The 21,946-nt window shown below is 36.5% G+C and overlaps 1 protein-coding gene and 1 pseudogene across 16 annotated transcripts in view; both read right to left on the reverse strand.

The window, feature by feature from the left end:
• The window catches only part of VPS13B (vacuolar protein sorting 13 homolog B), an 822,207-nt gene that overhangs the window by 132,542 nt on the left and 667,719 nt on the right, over positions 1-21,946 (reverse strand). For 14 of the 15 annotated variants that reach the window (XR_013528186.1, XR_013528187.1, XM_017965662.4 and 11 more), the window contains 3 exons: positions 14,893-15,095; positions 11,698-11,905; positions 11,201-11,385 (listed from right to left, as the gene is read on the reverse strand). Coding sequence is in view for 12 of the 15 variants with exons in the window: in XM_017965662.4 (XP_017821151.4) it covers positions 11,201-11,385; positions 11,698-11,905; positions 14,893-15,095 (596 nt within the window). In the remaining 3 variants the exon portion in view is untranslated. Of the gene's footprint in view, positions 1-11,200; positions 11,386-11,697; positions 11,906-14,892; positions 15,096-21,946 lie in introns of those variants that run through there. The other variant, XR_013528188.1, reaches the window with a different exon arrangement.
• On the reverse strand, positions 2,275-3,479 carry LOC118148583 (high mobility group protein B1 pseudogene; annotated as a pseudogene). The gene has a single exon (XR_013528196.1). The product of XR_013528196.1 is annotated as a high mobility group protein B1 pseudogene (transcript).

Raw genomic sequence — 21,946 nt, forward strand, 5'->3', positions numbered from 1 at the left:
TTCAAACTCAACAGGACAGAATTTTTTATTAGACTACAAGTATATATCCATCTTTGCAGTTAAGAATGTAGGTTCTATCATCAGAAAGCCTGACAGAATCTCAGCTTTGCTATTTACCAGCGGTATGCCCTTGGGAAACTTATTTAACCTCTCTGGGCCTAGTTTTCTCATCTGTAAAATAAGAATGATAACAGTTTTTATAAAACAAGAATAAGTTTTTGTAACATGAAGACTGAATGAGATTATTATATAAAGCTGTCAGCACAATGTCTGACACTAGATAAGAAAACACTAAATGGAGGCAAAACAATAAGTAAAAAACTACGTCTTTCAGTCCTGAAATCTAGAGTTTTTTTCCAAGTTTGATTTTTGTCCTTAGTACACTACCGCTTGTCAAGGTTTGTGGGCTATATTACAATAGCACATGAACATTGCTCAAACTCTCATTTAGGTCTTGTCACCTCATGATTTCTTTTTTTTGGAGACAGTCTTGCTCTGTCACCCAGGCTGGAGTGCAGTGGTGTGAGCTCGGCTCACCACAACCTCCGCCTCCTGGGTTCAAGTGATTCTCCTGCCTCAGCCTCCCGAGTAGCTGGGATTACAGGTGCTTGCCACCGGCTTGGCTGATTTTTGTATTTTTAGTAGAGACAGGGTTTCACCATCCTGGCCAGGCTAATCTTGAACTCCTGACCTCATGATCTGCCTGCTTTAATCTCCCAAAGTGCTGGGATTACAGGTGTGAGCCACCACGCCCAGTCTTTTTTCTTTTTTTAAACTGATATTTTTATTTTTTGTTTTGTTTGTAGTTGGAGTCTTGCTCTGTCACCTAGACTGGAGTGCAGTAGTGTGGTCCGGCTCACTGCAACCTCCACCTCCTGAGTACAAGCAATTCTCCTGCCTTAGCCTCCTAACTAGCTGGGACTACAGGTGTGCACCACCACAGCCAGCTAACATTTTCTGTATTTTAAGTAGAGATGGGGTGTCACCATATTGGCCAGGCTCATCTCGAACTCCTGACCTCAAATAATCTGCCTACCTTGGCCTCCCAAAGTGCTGCGATTACAGGTGTTAGCCACCATGCCTGGCCTAAACTGATATTTTTACATCTAACTTCTCCTTTATCTAAAGAGAGAATCTTAGCATTCAACTCTCTTTCTATAAGTCCTCCTGAAAACAACCCCTTCATGTCCTAAAATCAAGTGTAAACTAAATTAATAACTTTCATTTCCTCACTTCTCTCCATCCTTCAATCCCTTCCACACATACTGAGCAATTGCTATGTTCAGTCTCTAGACAACAGGGAAACATTGGCAAAAAACAAAACGCATGGCCTCTGCTGCTATGAAACTTAACAGCGTATTGAGGATTTCAAACAATTAAGCCCACTGTGACCCAAGCACAGACAATGAACACAAGAGGGAGATGGGCTACTTTAAGGGCTCTACGTGGTGCTCTGGCAACTAAAATTGATCTCTCCAAGTCACTGGTGATCTGGAAGTTACAAATTCACAGCTTTTTCCACCCCCATTCCCTGTCCATAATATATTCTTTCTGCAGACGTGATACTACTGAGCTCTGTATACTTCTTGAGATTTTCACTATGTCTGGGCTTTCCTGGCTGTTGCCTCCAAGGCCTTCCTTTTTGACCACTCCTTTGTTGGTTCCGGTATTGGGGTTTCCTAGGGCTGCCATGAAAAATTATCACATGCTTATTGGCTTAAAACAATAGAGATTTAATCTCTGTCAGTTCTGGAGTTTAGAAGTCTGAAATTGAAATGTCATTAGGGTCACATTCCCTCTGAAGGCAAAAGATTCCTTTCTTGCCTCTTCCTAGTTTCTGGTGGCTCCCAGCAATCTTTGGTGTTCCTTGGCTTGTAGCTACAACATTCCAATCTCTGCCTCCATCTGCACATGGTCTTATCCTCTGTGTGTCTGTGTCTTTGTCTAAATTTCATTTGTCTTACAAGGGATACTGGTTATTGGATTATAGCCCACTCTAATGCAGTCTGACCTTATCATAACTCAATTGCATCTGCAAAAACCCTACTTCGAAATGAAGTCATATTCTGAGGTTCTAGGTGGAAATGAATTTGGGAGGGGAAAACTGTTCAACCCATTACAATTCCTCATCTACTATTTATTTACTAGATACAGTAAGTTTTCTTATGGTTCTATCTTCATCTTTCTAGTCTTTGAACTCTTTCTCTGAGTGTGACTTTTATTTTGCTTTTGTGGCTTCAGTTTTTACTTTTATGAAGGTAATTCCCAAAACCATTTCTTTTTTTTTTTTTTTTAATAAAAAAAATTGTATTTACTTAGAAGCATTCAGAATGTCAACAAAACAGCTGCGACTTTTTTTTTTTTTGCAATTACAGAGTGGTATTCAGTTAACAGAACAACAATTATTTCGTATAAGCTGCATCAGAGACAACTGAAGATGAAAAAACTACCATCCCCATATATAACTAATTTGTGCTGTGCACCAACAAGAACCTGCTTTAAATTTCCATGCCAATTTACAACCCCCATACTGTACCAGGCAAGGTTAGTGGCTATTGAAAATACCACCAGGACAGGGCTATCTAAAGACACATTCGGTAGTGTGTTAACTATACAAAAAAAGACACTGTACAGTTTAAAAACAAATCTTACACAGCCTTACATTTCAATTTTTTTCTTTAAAAGGAGTGAGTTGTGTACAGGGGGGTTAAATGCTTTATAGACAAGAAAACAAAACTGCGCTAGAACCAACTTATTCATCATCATCATCTTCTTCTTCATCTTCATCTTCTTCATCTTCCTCTTCCTCCTCATCCTCTTCATCTTCCTCATCTTCCTCCTCTTCCTTCTTTTTCTTGCTTTTTTCAGCCTTGACAACTCCCTTTTTGGCTGCATCAGGCTTTCCTTTAGCTCGATATGCAGCAATATCCTTTTCATATTTTTCCTTCAGCTTCGCGGCCTTCTTTTCATAAGGCTGCTTGTCATCTGCAGCAGTGTTACTCCACATCTTTCCCAGTTTCTTCGCAACATCACCAATGGACAGGCCAGGATGTTCTCCTTTAATTTTTGGGCGATACTCAGAGCAGAACAGGAAAAAGGCCGAAGGAGGCCTCTTGGGTGCATTGGGATCCTTGAACTTCTTTTTTGTCTCCCCTTTAGGAGGAATATAGGTTTTCATTTCCCTCTCATAACGGGCCTTATCCGCCTTTGCCATATCTTCAAATTTTCCTTTCTCTTTAGCAGACATGGTCTTCCACCTCTCTGAGCACTTCTTAGAAAACTCTGAGAAGTTGACTGAAGCATCTGGGTGCTTCTTCTTATGCTCCTCCCGACAAGTTTGCACAAAAAATGCATATGATGACATTTTGCCTCTCGGCTTCTTAGGATCTCCTTTGCCCATGTTTAGTTATTTTTCCTCAGCGAGGCACAGAGTCGCCCAGTGCCCGTCCGGCTCTCACTTGCCCCGGCGCTGTCTCTATGGAGCTCAATGAACTGCAATCCCAAAACCATTTCTTAACTAACTCTCCCTCTTCTCTGAATTGTCAGCCCACATGTCCAAACTTCTGGTGGCATTTTACTATGATTATTCCTCCAAAACCTTAAATTATAAGCATCCAATGTAGAACCTATTATCCCTTCCATACGCCTGGCTGCCCCACTTTTCTTACGACATTTCCAGTCCCCAGTAATGGTGCTCCATCCATCTAGTCATCTAGAATAGACATATAGGGTCATCTTTAATTTTCCCTTCCCATTACCACACACATCCGGTCATTGAAATCTCTTTGCCTCTAGATGTCTCTACTTACATTCATTTCCTCCTTCCCATTCCAACTGTCATTCTTGTTACTTGTGAATAATTATAATATGCTCTGAACAGTTCTCTAGGCATCCAATCTACAGTATGTCCTGATTCATCCTTTCCTTTGTAATTGGCCATGGTCATTGCTCAGCTTGATAGCCTTAATGACTGTCTTCACAGAATAAAGTGCTTACTTATAGAATAAAGCCCAAATGTCTCAGCAAGCACTTAAAACACTCCACTATCAAGCTTTAAGTCTACTTTTCACACTCAACTGCTATTATATCAACTCCTACCCCTGCCCTTTAGTTATAACACTTACTGTACTTTGCTGGGTAATTGCTGCCAAGCTGTTCCTTTCATGAAGCTTAGATTTTAAGCTTTCTGAAAAAATGTACGTTAAGAGTACCTTGTAAATATGATTAATCATCATCATCACCTTTTTGTCTTTCCCTTAAGTTTGTAGGACACAAAACAGTCTAAGTGAAGTAAATAAGGGTTCAAAAAGCACAAATACTCAAATGTCCATCAGCTGACGAATGGATAAGCAAATGTGGTATATCCATACAAAGCAATCTCATTTGGAAACAAAAAGGAATAAAATATAGATACATGATCCAACATGGATTAACTATGAAAACAACATGCTAAATGACAGAAGCTAGTCACAAAAAAACTATATATAATTTCATTTATGTGAAATGTCCAGAATAGGCAGATACATACCGACAGAAATGAGATTCATGATTACTTAGGGCTGGGGGTTGCAGAGTCTGGAAGGTGAGAGCTAAAGAGTCCTAGGTTTCTTTTTGAGGAAATAAAAATATTCCAAAATTAACTCTGGTGAAGACTTCACGACTCCATGAATATATTAAAATCCCTGAATTATACTCTTTATATTAGGGAATTATATAATTATACCTCAATAAAGCTGCTAAAAAGGTTGCTGCTAAAAAGCATGAGAGAACCAAGATCTTTAACTTTGATGTAGCATTTAAAAATGTTGCTAGAAAACATCTAAGGTAATACAGTTTCATTATTTTTTACTAGGTGTTAAATTTAAAAAATTGGAAGCCATGTATGCTTGACAAAAATAAGCTTTTTCTAATATCTTTATGGAAAGGGTAAAGAGGTCAAGAATTTGTAGTTTGCAATCAAAACTCAGGTTGCCTCCAAGATTCAAAATCTAGAGCAGAACAAGAGGCAAATTAGCACCTGGAGATGATAACCCCTTAGCAGAACATAATAACTGCTAACATTTATTCAGCACTAACTATGTGCTAGATGCTGTTCTACATGTTTTTTACATCCAACAGTAATTTATTCCTCCTAACAACTGAATGAAGGATGAGCTACAGTTATCCCTAATTTGCAGATGTGAAAGCTGAAGTACTAAGAAGTTACTTTACATAACTTGTCCAAGATCACCAGCTGACCCTGGATTTGGACCCAGAGACTTTAGCTCCAGAAGCTGTGCTCTTAACAGCTGGACAACATTGCTTTCCTGTATTTCCCTTTTTCCTTCTGTTTGCTGTTCTCTTCAACAATGTAGCTCTCAAGAAATGATCTGTGCTTAATGGATAATGGTTTTTATTGTGAATCTCACAGGGGGAAAATGCTTCTATTTGGCAGAGACCAATTCATAAAAAATGGTCACAGGCCATCAATTCATATTTACTATTCTTTCATTTTTTTACATCCCAAACATTTTTAATACTGAGCAGTGAACATCAAACACATTCTGATTGCTAAGCATAGTTCTTCATTTCAAGAAATGCTTCCCTTCCCCTTTTAAATGTGAGAGTATTTACTGGGAAAAGAGAAATAGGCTAATAAAATTTCTACCACCAAATACAGTGACAGGATAAAAATGACTTCAATATTCTTCCAGTTAGCAAATGTTTTCCATTTACTTTAAAAGCACGTCTTACTGACAGATTCCTTCCCCACCTCTCACTTTTTTGAAGGGCAAGGAATGCTAGCATTTCAAACTATTTATTATTTTTTTTTGTTTTGAAAATCCTATTTGCTTCTTAAGTGTTCTCTACAAATTCTGCCTTGGCATACCTTTCATTAGTGAAATTTTTCTTACTGCACCATAGACTAGATAATGAATCTCACAGTCAGGCAAGATGAGAAGCAGGTTACTGGGGGGATGGAGAGACTGTGGACACAGTTCCTTGGTGTTGCAGCTGTGATGCCAGTGGGGCTGATGTTGTTGCCCGATATCTCCTCTTTCCTTCTTCCTCTGCAAATGAGCCCCATTTCCCTTTTAACTTGGTGTGGCCATGTGACATAATTCTGGACTCTGGGATGTTGGCAGCACAGCAGTACAGTGTGTGGGTTCCAAGACCTATCCATAAAGGGAGAAGACATGCTCTGTTTTGGTCCTTTCCTCTTCCTATGGCTGGAGTAGGGACACGATGCTTCAAGTTTGTACAGCCAACTTGGACCATGAAGGAAAACCAAGTGCTGGGGACAGCAGAGCAGCACGCAGCAGGAAGAGGGGTCCTCATGACTTCATAGAGACATTCGCAGTCCTAGATTGCCAACCTCCAGATTGTTCCCATGTGTGACAGGAAATAAACTTCTATTTTACCTAAGCTACTGGTATTGTATATTTTCTGTCTTTCATATCTGAACCTCAATCCTAATTGACATAGAGCTTAAAAGCCCCAGCAGTGTTTCTTAAGTTCTTGTGATTCTTCACGAGAGACTCATACATAGCTTATAGGGGGATCTATAAACTTCCTGAAACTGTGTGAGAGGGGGCTGCTCACATAACTCTTCAGATCCTGAGCTTCCTCGTCGTAATAGGGGGATAACAACACTCTCTTCAGGCTTAGATAGAATCTGTGTAAAGTACCTCACAAAGTGAATAGTGTCTTGTACAGCAGGCACTCCTCTTTATTTCCAAAACTGCATAAATGCTTTTGCCATACTTCCCACTGAGCTTAAATCTTGCATTCACCTTGACGTCTCCTACTATTTGCTGTCAAGAACATCAATTTCTTCTCTATAACCTCTCTTGCATTCATTTCTTTTTCTCCTCCCCACTACTCTCTTCAGGTCACAGCCTGTCATCTCTCTCAGACCAGGTCTTCTTATTTTGGTCTCTCCTGATTCCATTCCACCTCCAGACTACTAATGTTTCCAAAGCTCTGGACTGCCAGTGGTTCTCCAATGCCTAACAAATGAACTATAAACACTACACTCTAAATGTCATTAAGGTAGCACAACAAAGAAGAAAGAATTATGATGTCATACAAACCAAGATTTGAGTTCCAGTTTTACTCCCATAACTTGCTTTATGATCTTGGAAAAATTAGTTTCTAAGAATCTGATTGACCTTAGCTCTAAACAGTATGTACCACACAGGGTTAGAATGAAGATAATGGTATATACCACACAGGGTTAGAAGGAAGAGAGAAGGGATATCACATGTAAAATAACATGTTTGGTGCTTGGTACATATTAGGTGCTCAAGAAATGAGTCTCCTTCTCTTTTCCCTCCATGGAATGAATGGAGATTAAGAAGCCCCATCTGTAGCCTATCACTTTTCCACTAATCTCATACTTGTCTAACCTGTGCTAGTCAAACCAGATTATTTGCCACTTCCCAGAAATATTATATTCTGCCCTCTTTATCTAGTTCTGAAAATTTGCTTATACTGAGTTTTTCTTTACATACACCTTCACTCCCATTTTTTTCAGTTTTAATCCTCTGCATCCTTCAAAGATCACCTCAGTAACCATCTCCTCCATGAAGCCTTGCCTTGATGTCGCAATTCAGATGTAAGCTTTCTTTGTTTAAAAATGCAGATTCTCTGTGGCTTTTTTGTGGTGTATCACAGGTTCTGCCCTGCTATGCTTTATGTATTTGTCTCTCCTAAAAAACTACAGGTACCTTGAGAGAACAGTTAGAGCCCTCTCCACTTCTATGTTTCTCTCTCAGCATTTAGCCCAGGTCCTTTCATCTGTATTCACTGAGTTAACCTTAAAATTCTCAGGCAGGGCTCTTTTTAATGTATTTGATATATATTTTTCATGCTTTTACAATACTATGAAGACAGAATGATTAAAAGTGTATTCAGGGAATACTTTTAGATTTTTCTCTGTCCAAAAAAGAAGGCAATGGCTTCTGGATGCAAAACACTTAGCAGTTGATCCGGCCCCATTACCCATCATTCAAAAACATTTATTATTGTGTCCACTGGGTACATGGGACTTGTTCCTTTCCTTTATTTCCTAAGAGTCTGGCTTAGCCTCCTACTTCCCCAAAGCCCCCAAGTCTTTTTTTTCTTTCTGCATTTCCACAACAATGAATCTCATATCTGGCTTTGAGCATCCCTCCTAAAGATGATGGATAAGAACAAAGTCTACTGGGACACATCAGTATAGCTGCCAGTGGGCAGGAGGTGCTTATAAAATAAAAAGGCTTAGGATTCTGGGAACATATGTGCAGCTATAAGTGAACCGCCCAACCCAGCTGAAAAGAAATACCCAAGAACATTTCCTTTTATTCTTTTTCAAGCTATGTGTGGAAGAGGCAAATCATATTCGATTGCAAATAACTCTCAGAAGAATTCTCCTTTTGTAGTGCCATCATGTGCTAATATCATAACCTTTGCCTATCAGGTCCATGTGCTTCAGAATTACAGAAAGCTTGTAAAGTCAAATTTAAAGCAGCAAAAGTATAGTTTCTAATTTATTGGGTAATAATAACTATTACGCTCTGACTCAGAATATTTTCAATGTAACTATGAAGAACACAAAAAACCCACACAACTATATTTAATGAAGTTTCAGTTCAGTCCATGGACAAGTAGTAGATAAAATGTTATTAGAAAACTAGACACAAGGAAAAGCTAAACACCATCAAGATACAGACATTAAACATTACATTGTAAACTCAATTTCAAAAACAGAAAATTACTTAATATGTAAAGCGCTCATACTTCATTAGAACTGGATGAGTATTTATAGAATATGTGAAGTTGTCCACGTATTACATAGTCATGGCATTAATAAACAAGCACTGGCCAAGAAAGGTATTGATCTTAAGCCCACTGGAGATAAGAAACCATCTCACGTGTGTCTGTAAGACAAAGGATCTTGCCTCACCTACATTTTGCGAGGACACTAGGGGAAGACAGTGAGGGGATTTAAAATGGTGTAAGGCTTTTCTCCAGAAAATAAATGGTATTCAATTAGGAAAAGAGGAAGTCAAATTGTCTCTATTTGCAGATGACACGATTGTATATTTAGAAGACCCCATCTTCTCAGTCCAAAATCTCCTGAAACTGATAAGCAACTTCAGCAAAGTCTCAGGATACAAAATCAATGTGCAGAAATCACAAGCATTTCTATATACCAATAACAGAGAGGCAAATCATGAGCAAACTCCCATTCATAATTGCTACAAAGAGAATAAAATACCTAGGAATACAACTAAAAAAGGATGTAAAGGACCTCTTCAAGGAGAACTACAAACCACTGCTCAAGGAAATAAGAGAGGACACAAACAGATGGAGAAACACTCCATGCTGATGGTTAGGAAGAATCAATATTGTGAAAATGGCCATACTGCCCAAAGTAATGTACAGAATCAGAGCTATCCCCATTAAGCTACCAATGACTTTCTTCACAGAACTAGAAAAAACCAACTTAAACTTCATATGGAAGCAAAAAAGAGCCCACATAGCCAAGACAATCCTAAGCAAAAAGAACAAAGCTGGAGGCATCATGATACCTGATTTCAAACTATACTATAAAGGTACAGTAATCAAAACAGCATGGTACTGATACCAATACAGAGATATAGACCAATGGAACAGAACAGAGGCCTTGGTGGCAATGCCACACATCTACAACCATCTGATCTTTGGCAAACCTTATAAAAACAAGCAATGGGGAAAGGATTCCCTGTTTAATAAATGGTGTTGGGAAAACTGGCTAGCAGTGTGCAAAAAGCAGAAACTGGACCCCTTCCTGAAACCTTACACTAAAATTAACTCCAGATGGATTAAAGACTTAAACATAAGACCTAACACCATAAAAACCCTAGGCAAAACCATTCAGGACATAAGCCTAGGCAACGACTTCATTTCTAACACATCAAAAGCATTGGCAACAAAAGCCAAAATAGACAAATGGGACCTAATTAAACTCCAGAGCTTCTGTACAGCAAAAGAAACAATCATTAGAGTGAACTGGCAACCAACAAAATGAGAAAAATTTTTTGCAATTTACCCATCTGACAAAGGGCTAATATCCAGAATCTACAAAGAACTAAAACAGATTTACAAGAAAAAAACAAACAAACCCATCCAAAAGTGGGAGAAGGATATGAAGAGATACTTTTCAAAAGAAGACATGTAAGAGGCCAACAAACATATGAAAAATGCTCATCATCACTGTTCATTAGAGAAATGCAAATCAAAACCACATTAAGATACCACCTCATGACAATTAGAACAGTGATCATTAACAAATCTGGAGACAACAGATGCTGGAGAGGATGTGAAGAAATAAGAACACTTTTACACTATTGGTAGGAGTATAAACTAGTTCAACCATTGTGGAAGACAGTGTGGTGCTTCCCCAAGGACCTAGAAATAGAAATTCCATTTGACCCAGCAATCCCATTACTGGGTATATACTCAAAGGATTATAAATTGTTTTATTATAAAGACACATGCACAAGTATGTTCATTGCGGCACTGTTTACAATAGCAAAAACCTGGAACCAACTCAAATGCCCATCAATGATAGACAGGACAAGGAAAATGTGGCACATATACAACATGGAATACTATGGAACCATAAAAATGATGAGTTCATGTCCTTTGTAGGGACATGGATGAATCTGGAAACCATCATTCTCAGCAAACTGACACAAGAACAGAAACTCAAACACTGCATGTTCTCACTCATAGGCAGGTGTGAACAATGAGAACACATGGACACAGGGAGGGGAGCATCACACACTGGGGTCTGTTTTTTTGGGGGGGCAAGGGAGGGACAGCAACGGGGTGGGGAGGTCGTGGAGGGATAACATGGGGAGAAATGCCAGATGTAGGTGACAGGGGGATGGATGCAGCAAACCACATTGCCATGTGTGTACCTATGCAACAATCCTGCCTGATCTGCACATGTACCCCAGAACCTAAAGTACAATAAAAAAAATTGCCACATATCATGAATTTGAATTACATTATTCCCTTATTTTAAAAAATCCTATTACATGTGTGTGAATACACACATGCTACACACAGATGCATATTTCTCTCTGATACTATTAATGTAAGAAATAAGTATATTCCAAACATTTTTCCTAATATATGACCATCCCTTTCTGACAGCATTTTCATTTCGCAATGAGTAGTCATTACATACCTGTAGCACATCGCCAAGGTCTGCTGTGCTAATATCTGGATCTTCTGTGGTGTTGAAAGGCACAGGAGTTATTCGTACAAGGGTTAGCACTCTAGGTTCTGGGTATCTCCATAACATCATCCCTGGGCAATCTTCAGTTTCATTACAAAATAAAACTTCATAAACCCCAGGCAATTTCAAAGATTCTGTCAAATAAAAGTATAATTAATTACATGATTTTAAAGGAGAACATGGCTTAGTAAAGCAAGAATAATTATGAGAATAAAAAACGTAAAGAAGCTAGTTGATCATTTTTATATATTCTGAGGCAGCAAGAAATCAACAACTTCCCAAAAGAGAGACTGAAGGATAATGTACTATTTTTACACTGCTAATTTTAATGCACTTCTGAAAGCGATCTCAATGTGATGGTAGTCAACATGCATTTAAAATGCACCTGCACACATACACAAACACACACACACATATTCTCTCATACCAAGGCTGTTGCTACTTACCAGCATCTTGTACATACTGAAACAGACCTGTCCGTAGGTCATCTGAACTTTGTTCACTTTTAAATGTCTGATTCTTTTCCACAGGAGATGACATTTGAAGCACTGGTTCAGAAACTTGTACTTCAAAATTTCCCTCCTTATTAAGGTATCCATTGAGTAATTCATGTAGAAGAACTAAACAATTCAAATGTTCTTGACCCCAGAAGACCTTGAAAATCATACAAAAAATTCTAATGGCTTTTAAATACAAATATTTCTTGAGAATAATTAGATATAATCATATTTGAATTAATGTAGGATTGTATTTATGTTCAATTTAATTACTTATAATAAATTATAATTTCTAAAAGGTAATTGACCTACAGGATAAAATTCTATTGCTTGAGTAAATATAGAACAACAAAAAATTAATTACATCATATTTTGTGTGAATAGCAACACATTTAAAATGTTGAATTCAAATTATGTCGATTAAAGTAATGTTTATGAATTAATTTAGCTAGGAGGGAAAAGAACACCTATTATAGTTGAGAGAAGGCAAAGAAGATCATCTGGGCCAAAATGTTAATAAAATCTTAATAGTAACTTTGTGGAATAGCTTTTCCATTTTGTTATGATATTTAAAAAGCAGTCCTTATTATAGGGTTCCTTTCTTTGCACTTTTGTTTTTCAAAGAAAAAGAGGGGGAGCCTTTTCAATGTACCTGAACTTAGAAGGCTCCCAATTTCCGTGTTTAGTAAGACTGTGCCAACACAGAGGATTCCAGAGCCCCTGAGAATCAGCTATACTAAAGAAGCTACAGTAGAGTTTCAGAACAAAAGGACTTACTGTTTCCTCTAATGGAGATTAAGTTTTCTTTTTCTGTACGTAATATTAGTCTATAACTAATAAGTTATTGACATATTGACCAGTAGGTTATAATGAAGATTAAAACTTTCACAAATGTTAAATTTCTCTGTAAATATTAAATAAAGGCAATACAACTATCAATTCTAAGAGAACCAGGTAACACAGAAAAGACAAAAGAATATACAGTAGCAGAATATAATAGCCCTATATTGTGTGGGTAAGTTTTAAACCCTAGACTTAGGTTCTGCTCTCGGGAATTAAGGCAACTCAGAAATGAAAGTAAGAGATCTAACACTAAATCTAGTTGTGTTCTCATCAATCTTATTTTTATTGGCTGCTGAAAAATAGAGATAGGTGAAAAGTAAAGTTGGAGAGTAGAATGTTGTGCTCTAGCCTTTAAATTGTCAAGAGACAATGACTGTAATGTAGAGATAATACACTGGACTTTGTTTTTGCTTTTATTAATGCTGTGGTTTTAAAATTTTCTTACTTTTTATTTTTAAGCACTTGATCATGTAAACAGATCACTGTACTTTTTAATGTGAAGTTACTTGGCTGCCTTGGAAAAAAGGTAAGACAATGAATATTCTTGATAAAGTAATACATGCTTATTGCTAAATATGTGAAGATTTCTGATAGATCCTGAAGATCTCCAAAGCAACACAAAACAGTAAGTTGTTAGGATCTTCCCAAATCTTGCTCTGTGTACTAAAACAAACAAACAAAAAAAACTGGTGAAAAGTTGAGACAATACAACTTTTAGACAAAAACAAAAAATTGGCCAGGTGCTAGGGCTCATGACTGTAATCCCAGCACGGGTGGAGAATTACTTGAGCCCATGAGTTTGAGACCAGTGTGGGCAACATAGTGAGATCCTATCTCTTAAAAAAAATAGATATAGTGGTGTAAGCTTGTGGTCCTAGTATTCAGGAAGTTGATGGGTAGGATCTTTTGAGCCCAGGAGGCTGAAGCTGCAATGAGCTGTTATCACACCATTGCACTTCAGGATGGACAACAAAATGAGATCCCGTCTCAAAAAAAAAAAAAAGAAAAAAAAAGAAAGAAAAGAAATTCATGTTTAATGTCTTCATTATTGTGCAATTAGTTGTTTTAATTTTCTATCACTGTGAATCTTTAAGCGTTTTGGATTTGTGTCAAGTTTAGAGTGACATCAAGGTACACAAAAATTACATTAAAATCTATCCAAATAAAAATAATCAAGAAATAAGTTGGATGCCTTCAACATTCTATACTCGGCTGCTAAGACAAATGCATTAAGAGGTTGCAATGTGACTAATTTATCAAGTGTTGAAATCAGATATCATAACATGTAAAATACTTAATATAAGAAAATGGTTCTTATGTATTGCTAGTGACACTGTACTTGCAACAGAGTGACTACTTTGTATTAACAGTTAGAAAATTCTACAGCCTGGACAACATAGACCTCATCTCTACTGAGAAAAAACAAAAACAAAAACATTGGCTGAGTGTGGTGGTACACAGTTCTAGCTCCTCAGGAGGCTGATGCAAGAGGATCACTTCAGCCCGGGAGATTGAGGCTACAGTGAGCTATTATCGTACCACTGAACTCCAGCCTGGGTGACAGAGCAAGACCCTGTCTCAAAAAAGAAAATTCTACACATAAAAAAAAAATAGACCCAGCAATTCTATTCCTAGTTATATGTCTAAGAGAAATGAAAATGTATGTCCACACAAAAAGTCATACACGAATGTTCATGGCAGCATTATTCATAGTAGCCAAAAGTGGAAAGAACCCAAATGTCTATCAATTGATGAATGAATACATAAAATGTGGTATATCCATATAATGGATTATTATTTGCCATAAAAAGGAATAAAACATTGACATTTGGTAAACACAGATGAATCGTGAAAACACGCTAAGTGAAAGAAGTCAGTCACAAAAGACCATAGGTTATATGATTCTATTTACATGAAATGTCAAGAATAGGCATATACGTGAAGATAGAAAGTAGATTAGTGATTTCCTAGGCCTGATGAAGGGGTTAGAGGGTAATGGTGAGTGACTGCTAGTGGATATGGGTTTTTTTTTGTTGGTGGTAATGAAAATGTTATGAAATTGATTGTGGCAATGATTGTGCAACTCTGTGAATATGCTAAAAAACATTGAATTGTATAATTTAAATAGGTAGATTGTCTGGTATATGAATTATATCTCAATAAAGTTGAAAATTTAGTAAGTTGCAATCTGACAAATACTCTTTCTTACCACACAAAGATTTGAAATTTAGTGAAACAGTTCAAAAGTGAAAAAAGACTAGTTAATAACCTATGGAAAAAGTAGGCCCAATACCCACAGACCTGTAGCAGACCTCCTCTTAAATCAATGGATATTTTTGGTATGGATTGTTCTGGGCCTGGATTGCCACTGTGTTTACACCATTTAGCTTCCAGATTGGCAGTAGCACGACATGGTCCTATCAGAATGCGACTTCTTTCTTTGAGGCTTGTTTTAAGAAGAAAATCATTTATACTGAGTAGAAATGATGATCCAAGAATTATGCCTGAAAAAAAAGAAATAGAGAAGAGTATATAATTCATCCTTATCAAACAAATGTTTGGGAAAGAACTATCTGTATTTTTTAAGAGTATTAATTCATCCTTTGTCAGAGTCTTCTTGCTCAGTTGCCGGTCCACCATTGGACCATGCCATTTATATGGAGTTCTAGTTATGAAGCAGGTATACCTCATTCACATTCCTGACAAAGTAATATTTGCCAAAACATTATGACTTTTTCCATGTGTGAGCATTTTAAGTTTTATGAGTAGAGACATTTTCATTAAATTTTGCAAGTTTTTCAAACGACTACATTAAGAATAAGAACAGCTGCTTCATTTGTCTATTGTTAACATGATGGGAAAGGGTAATTTTCTGTGATTTCCTAAAGTAACAGAGTACAGTATATTACTCCACTAGACACTTAAGTTTTTTACTGGCCCATGTTAAAATTCGAAACAATCAAAATATGTAACATGTGTTTTCTAAAAATTTTAGTTTAATCCAAACTTCACACATCATAACCACTTGAAGTTTACAAAGTCTTAAAAACAGATAGTGGCAGGTTAGATTTATGAGAAAAACTATATGCTATAGTTCAAAGTAAATATACCCAGAAAAGGAATACACTTTAAAATGTAGGTTTTCTTTTGAACTTAAAATAGGAGTGTAGATCAAAACCTTTTCATAAAACCAATGGCACATTTTAAGATATTTAGATGCAAAGTTAGAGTGGTGAGTTAACTTTCCTCCCAAGGAGCTCATATTCTAAATTATCATAGTGAATATTGAATTTCACCAGACCACGTTTGTAATGCCCATGGCTTATTTTTCTAATGATATTTGATCCCTAAAAAGATGAAAGATTAAAAAACACCTTAGGCCCATAGTATACACATGTTTCAAAGTACAGTAACCATACTGACTTTTCAATTCTGTGGAGACTTGAAAATTTCATATATGTTGTATATTCCTACTGCAGAAATAAGATATTCAATCTCTAATTCTCCACAGAAGGCATCACACCCACAAAAGCATTACAGATGAGATTTTGTTTAAAAATAATCATAGTGGAAATCAATTTCTTAAAATTTTTCATCAAATTGTGAAACTGAAACTACTGTTTCATTTACAATTATCCTGATTCAAAGCTTTCACTTAGTCTAAACATACATATATTATAAGCCAAAAAAAAAACTCTCCAGAAAATAAAAGAAACAGGCCCCAAAATACCCCCCCAAAAAAAAAACTTTATGAACAGAGTCCATAACTTAAGCCATAATTTTCTGACATAACAGCACTACTTTTCTAAAATATTTAAAACTTCTAAAAGTAACTATTTACTAAATGAAATATATCTATTCATCATCCAGAAATTTGTCATAAAGGAATAAAAGTACAGCCTTAATTCAATATAATTATTTAGTAAATAAGCATTAACAGAATGTCAGGATTTCAAATACACATATCTCTGTACAACCCCATATTGACATACTTAATCATCTGGTGGTAATCTTAATGTGATAGTCATATTGAATCCCTGTACACAGTATTTAGTACCAAAGGCCTCCTAGGTTGCTTATCTTATTTAGTGGTTATCAATATCTCTTCAGGCACCCAGATTGAAAAATTTCAGGCCCTCTTTGAAGGCTCTTATTTCCTTTGACAAATTTCCAAAATTTATCAATTTCTATTTCATTCTCTCCAATTCCATTACTTTAAAACATCAAAGAAGAGACATCTGAATAATATGAGTAACAGAGCAAAGATCGTACCATCTTCAAGCTCAAGTAGTGGCTCTGCTGGAGGCAAAGACCAGGTTACTCAGTGTAGCCCTGGGTATAACAGCAACTATTCAGGACATGTTCCATTGAACTGAATTGACAGTTTAGAATCTGATCCTATTTTTCAGCTGTCCCAACATGTTTCTTAATTGGTAGACAGGAAATAAAAGAGCTTACATCTTTGGTTTCATTTTGCACTACTATAACATAACAAGGCTGGATAGAAGAGATCTAGAAATCATCTACTCCAAGTCCCCTCACTTTGAAAAAAAAACAGCTTTCTATTTTGAAATAACTTTGGGCCTACATAAAAGTTGCAAAAACATACTGTGTAACGTTCCTGTATGCCCTTCACCAAGCTACGTAACTTCAGTACAAATACTGAAATCAGGAAATCCAAATCGATGTAATACTTTTAAATAATCTATACATCTTTTTAACATTTTGCCATTTTCCCCACTACTTTCCTCTTTCTGGTCTAGGATTCAACCCAGGATCCCTACTGTATTTAGTCATCAGAACTTCGTAGTCTTCTTGAATCTTTGACAGATCACCCAGCTTTGTCTTTTATGACCTTGATACTTACATATTACTACACACATAAACGTAGGGCCACAGAGACTACTCAGACTTCATGTAAACTAGATATTTATACATTCAACAACCTGGTATAAATGGCAACAGAAAGTGAGTTAAGGCATGTGTTATTCTTCTTAGGGGGACAAATGTACTGTTGGACAAAATGCCTACAAGTAAAAATTATAAAGAGCTAACTTCTCAACATTGGAACACTGGAGAAGGCCTGAATAATTTTGTAAGGCCCTCTGTGTGTTTGTGTTTATAGCAAATAAGACAAAATGTTTATATTTGTTCTAGCTCATGAGTATACAGGCATTTGATGAATCACCCTGTACATTTTCTCTACTTGTATTTTCTCCCTAAATTTCCAAAGATAATAAAGAAAAACTTTTCAAAAATATGATTCAAAAGTTTAGGATTTAAAATTATCACTTAAAATTTAAAAGCATGAATATTATTAAAGTTACTTACCTAATTGCTGATCAGGTAATTAAAAAAAAAATTTAAATTCTGAAACAATTTTAGGCTTTCAGCAAACTTGATATCCTTCACCTCTCAACGTTAGTAAGTTACATAAAATCAGATTATGATTCTGAAAAGCCAGTAAATTGGCAGTGATACAATACTACTAATTTAAAGACCTTTTCACCAGTTTCTCCTCCAATGTCCTTTTTCTGTTCCAGGATCCCATGTCACATTTAGCAATTATGTGATCTAGTCACTTTGACCAAGTATGTGGTATGACTTCTTCCCTCTACCTCCTTTCCTTCAAAAGAATGCTTTTCTAATGAATTTTTCTGTTGAATTTTTTTCAAAAATCTATCTTTAAGTTTTAGCAAACTAACTGCAGATATTTAATTATATTAAATGAAGTGTAGCAACATTGAGAAATAATTTCAGAAACAACTGGTGTGATAAACAGAACCAATCATGCTTTGTTTGAACACTTCGAGTATAAAATTTTACTTCAAGGAACAAATAGTTTCATAACCTTTCAAACACTCCTTCAGAAGACTAATAAATGCAAACTACTTCTTTTGAAAAATGTCTACAAAGTGCTGCCAGCTCCATATTGTCACTATCTACTAGATCCTTAGCAAGGCTCCTACTTTCTATATGCCGACTGAGCAAAATGCAATCTAAATCAAGCTTCTATATATCATTACAAAGAGTAGTCAATGATGACATTGCTAGCAAAGCCTATCCAGGTAATTTTTTATCCAGCTGTAAGTAATCTAAAGCTACTAGAAAATCAGCAAGCATGTGTTAGATACATCCAGAAGCTGATCTGCATAACAGCGAAGCATCAGGAAACCTCAGAATGTGAAAAGGACAACGTTTTGTAAGTATTGTCTATAAAGACATAATCAATCCCTCAAAAATAAGGTCTTCCATTCCTTCAACCAAATATGTTGAAGCAGATAAAAATGGCAATTGTGTGCTCTAACCATGGAAAAACCTGTTTCCCCCGACTTGATCAGAATCTATAAGTTAATCAGATCCTATTTAATTATATTTAATTCTGTAATAAGCCTACATATATATATATGTAGTACCTATTAATATAGTAAACTATAATACAAGAAGAAATGATATATGGGACAAAACATAACAAGACCAGTCAGAGAACTACATGGACACTGACGTTGAAGCTGTAAAAGGTGCCAGTATTCCCCAACAAATGAACTTAAAAGTCTAGTCATCAAAATAATAGACCAAATGGGTGGCCAGCCTACTAACATGTTTCCCTTCTCAAAGCACCTGATGACTTCTCATAGGTGAGATTTCCATTTCCCAGGGACTATGACTCAGTCTTTACCGTTGAGTAAAAGCTGGGATCCCCTAGTTTAATTCAAACCTTTTTATTTGGACATAAGAAAATGGAAAAACTCCTGGAAGAGGAGTTTTTTCTTTCCCATAAAGAAAGGCAGAATTTGTTATGAAAGATGAAATGTCTACTGAGTTGGCTACTCACACATGGCCATTGTCTGGGAAAGGTATTTTTTATGAAATGCTTTAGAATGCTAAGATTCTGGAAAAACAAAAACTAAAAATACCAAAGGGTGATGGTGGATATGCTTTGCCTCTTTCTTTCCGGCCAATCTGCCACCATGCTCACTGTTTTTACAGTTGTGTTAGTTTATTAGAAAAATAAAACTTGATTGGATCATGTGGCTATGTTAAAAAAAAAAGACTGGCAGATATGACTGTACATACTGGAAAGTGTATGACAAGCTTCTTACACAGGAAAGAATAAGAGCAAATACATACTTGAAAAGTTTCTGGGATAAATACAGTAGCTGGTTAATTGAATTATGCAAGGAAACTACTACAGAATCAATTTCTTTTAAAAGTAAGTCACATGTATGGAAAAATTGGTATAAACTTACTCAAATAATGTTGAAAACAACATGACTTGCTAAGTAATTTACTGCAATGCCTTAGAAAATGGTTTTGATCTAACTACATAATCCAGGTTTTGAAAGACTGATATAATAGAAAGGCCAGCAGCCAGGAGACGTGTGTTATAATCTCAGCTCCACCATAGTATCCCTGGGCAAACTGCTTAACCTCTCTACTCTCTACTCAATGAAGAAGTTAAGACCAGCTCCGTGGACTTCAACCCAAGGGTCCTTAACACTTAGTGGGTCCCACATAGTAATGGTGATCCATAAGTGATTTTTAGTATTCCTAAGAGCCTAAAATAAATCATGAATTTGTCTGAGGCTAGGTTGTAGTGGTGTTCTAAAATTTTGTTTGTTTTGGTTACAATTGTATCAGGTTGGTATAGTTAGCTATCTAATACCAAATGCAATGTGTCTGGACCATGAGGTCAATGGGAGAAAAGATAAGAAAGTTTATTGATAAAAAAGGATGACCTTTAAGGTAATTTTCAGCTGTGATATTTAATAATCTATTACCTCCATATTCATGTGGTGTGATTTCAGGGGAAGGAGTATATAAAAAGACCAGTATTACTCAGCACTTATTTTGTGCCAAGCAATGTGCCAGGTACTCTGCATACTTTAAGTCACCGAATCCTCTCAAAGTCTATGAATTAAATATTTTTGCCTTCACCTGGGAAATGCACTACAGAGTAACTTTTGACACAGCCAACTGGTCAGTAAGTAGCAGGGCTGGGATGCAGATTCTGTCTGCCTCTTTTCAGTACCATGTTGCTTTATACAAACTACTGTTATTAGTTCTTAGTAATTTCATTTTTCCAGTTGGTAACTGGGTTGTAAATAAATGCTTTTCCCTGTCCTCAGTTCTCTTGCACAGCCTCCGTGTGTTCAGCTAACAAGTCCAGTGGACCAACCAGAGAGTACAAGAACATCTAAGATATGCTGTCAGTTACTATCACTGTCAAGGTTGCTTTGCTAGAAGCTTTCCTAGCAAACAGCCTACTGCCTTAGATGGACAAGGGGGCCACTTGCTGCGACCACAAGCAAAACTAAATGCTGTCATAAATTCAGTCGAGTGAGGGATAGAGATTTACTTCTAATCTTTTATTTTCCAAAGTCCTTGGGCTGGGGCCACAATACTTGTCCATTTCACTTAATACTAAACTAATAAGGGCTATCATTAGGGTCCAAAGGAGAGGCTATTAAGAAAAACGTCTCTAGTACTTAATTATTAGGGCTGGAAACTTTCTTCTCCAATAACATTTTATACAATAAGATAGCAGCATGTTGATCGACAGCATTTTTGTTATCTCAAAGACCCTTTTTTTCTCCTTTCCAAGAAACACAATGTTTTAATATGTGTATATGTAAAACCTGTATCAGCTGTTTTTTCCAAATGTATTAATAAATCTAGAGAAAAGGTTCTTTATCATATGAAGCAGACAATATAAAAAGCACTGATTTTTTTTTTCTAGAGTACATAGGACACACAAGGTCCATCCAATGTAATGGGACACAATTCTAAAATAAATACCCTGAGGCCAGCAGTTTTCTAGCAAAGAGTCTAGATTAAGTTTGGAATTTGGTAACTAAAACCAATAACCAGAAATGACTAATTTGGCTAAAGATAAGATCTGAAGGTGAATTTACATGGAAGAGTATAATGACTACACAGGATTTCTCATTAGAAGGGAGCAGAGTCTCATGAAGATTTCACATTCCCCAAGAGAACTGTATTTACACAATTAACAATTCTTTTGTTGGGAAAAAGCTTTTCATTATTGCATGTGGACACATGTGGGCTGTGTAAAAATACAAGGGATGTGTAACACACGGTAAACAGAAAGTAATGATCTTAAACAGGCCAAATCCTTGAACTCGTCATTAATAAATGTCTCTCTTGCATTCAGCTACCCCGGCTGCTGGGAGCCTGTTTTCTTCAAGTACTTCAAACACTGAAATCCAGGAACATTTATTATTTTAATCCATTACAGGCAGTGCTTGATTTAACTTTATTGGTTGCGGTGGTGGTGGTGGTGGTTGTAAGTGGGGGTACAGCAATGTTCTTTTACACATCATTTCAAAAGGGC

This window comes from Callithrix jacchus, chromosome 16 (genome assembly GCF_049354715.1).
Source record: "Callithrix jacchus isolate 240 chromosome 16, calJac240_pri, whole genome shotgun sequence".
NCBI classification, from domain to species: domain Eukaryota; kingdom Metazoa; phylum Chordata; class Mammalia; order Primates; family Cebidae; genus Callithrix; species Callithrix jacchus.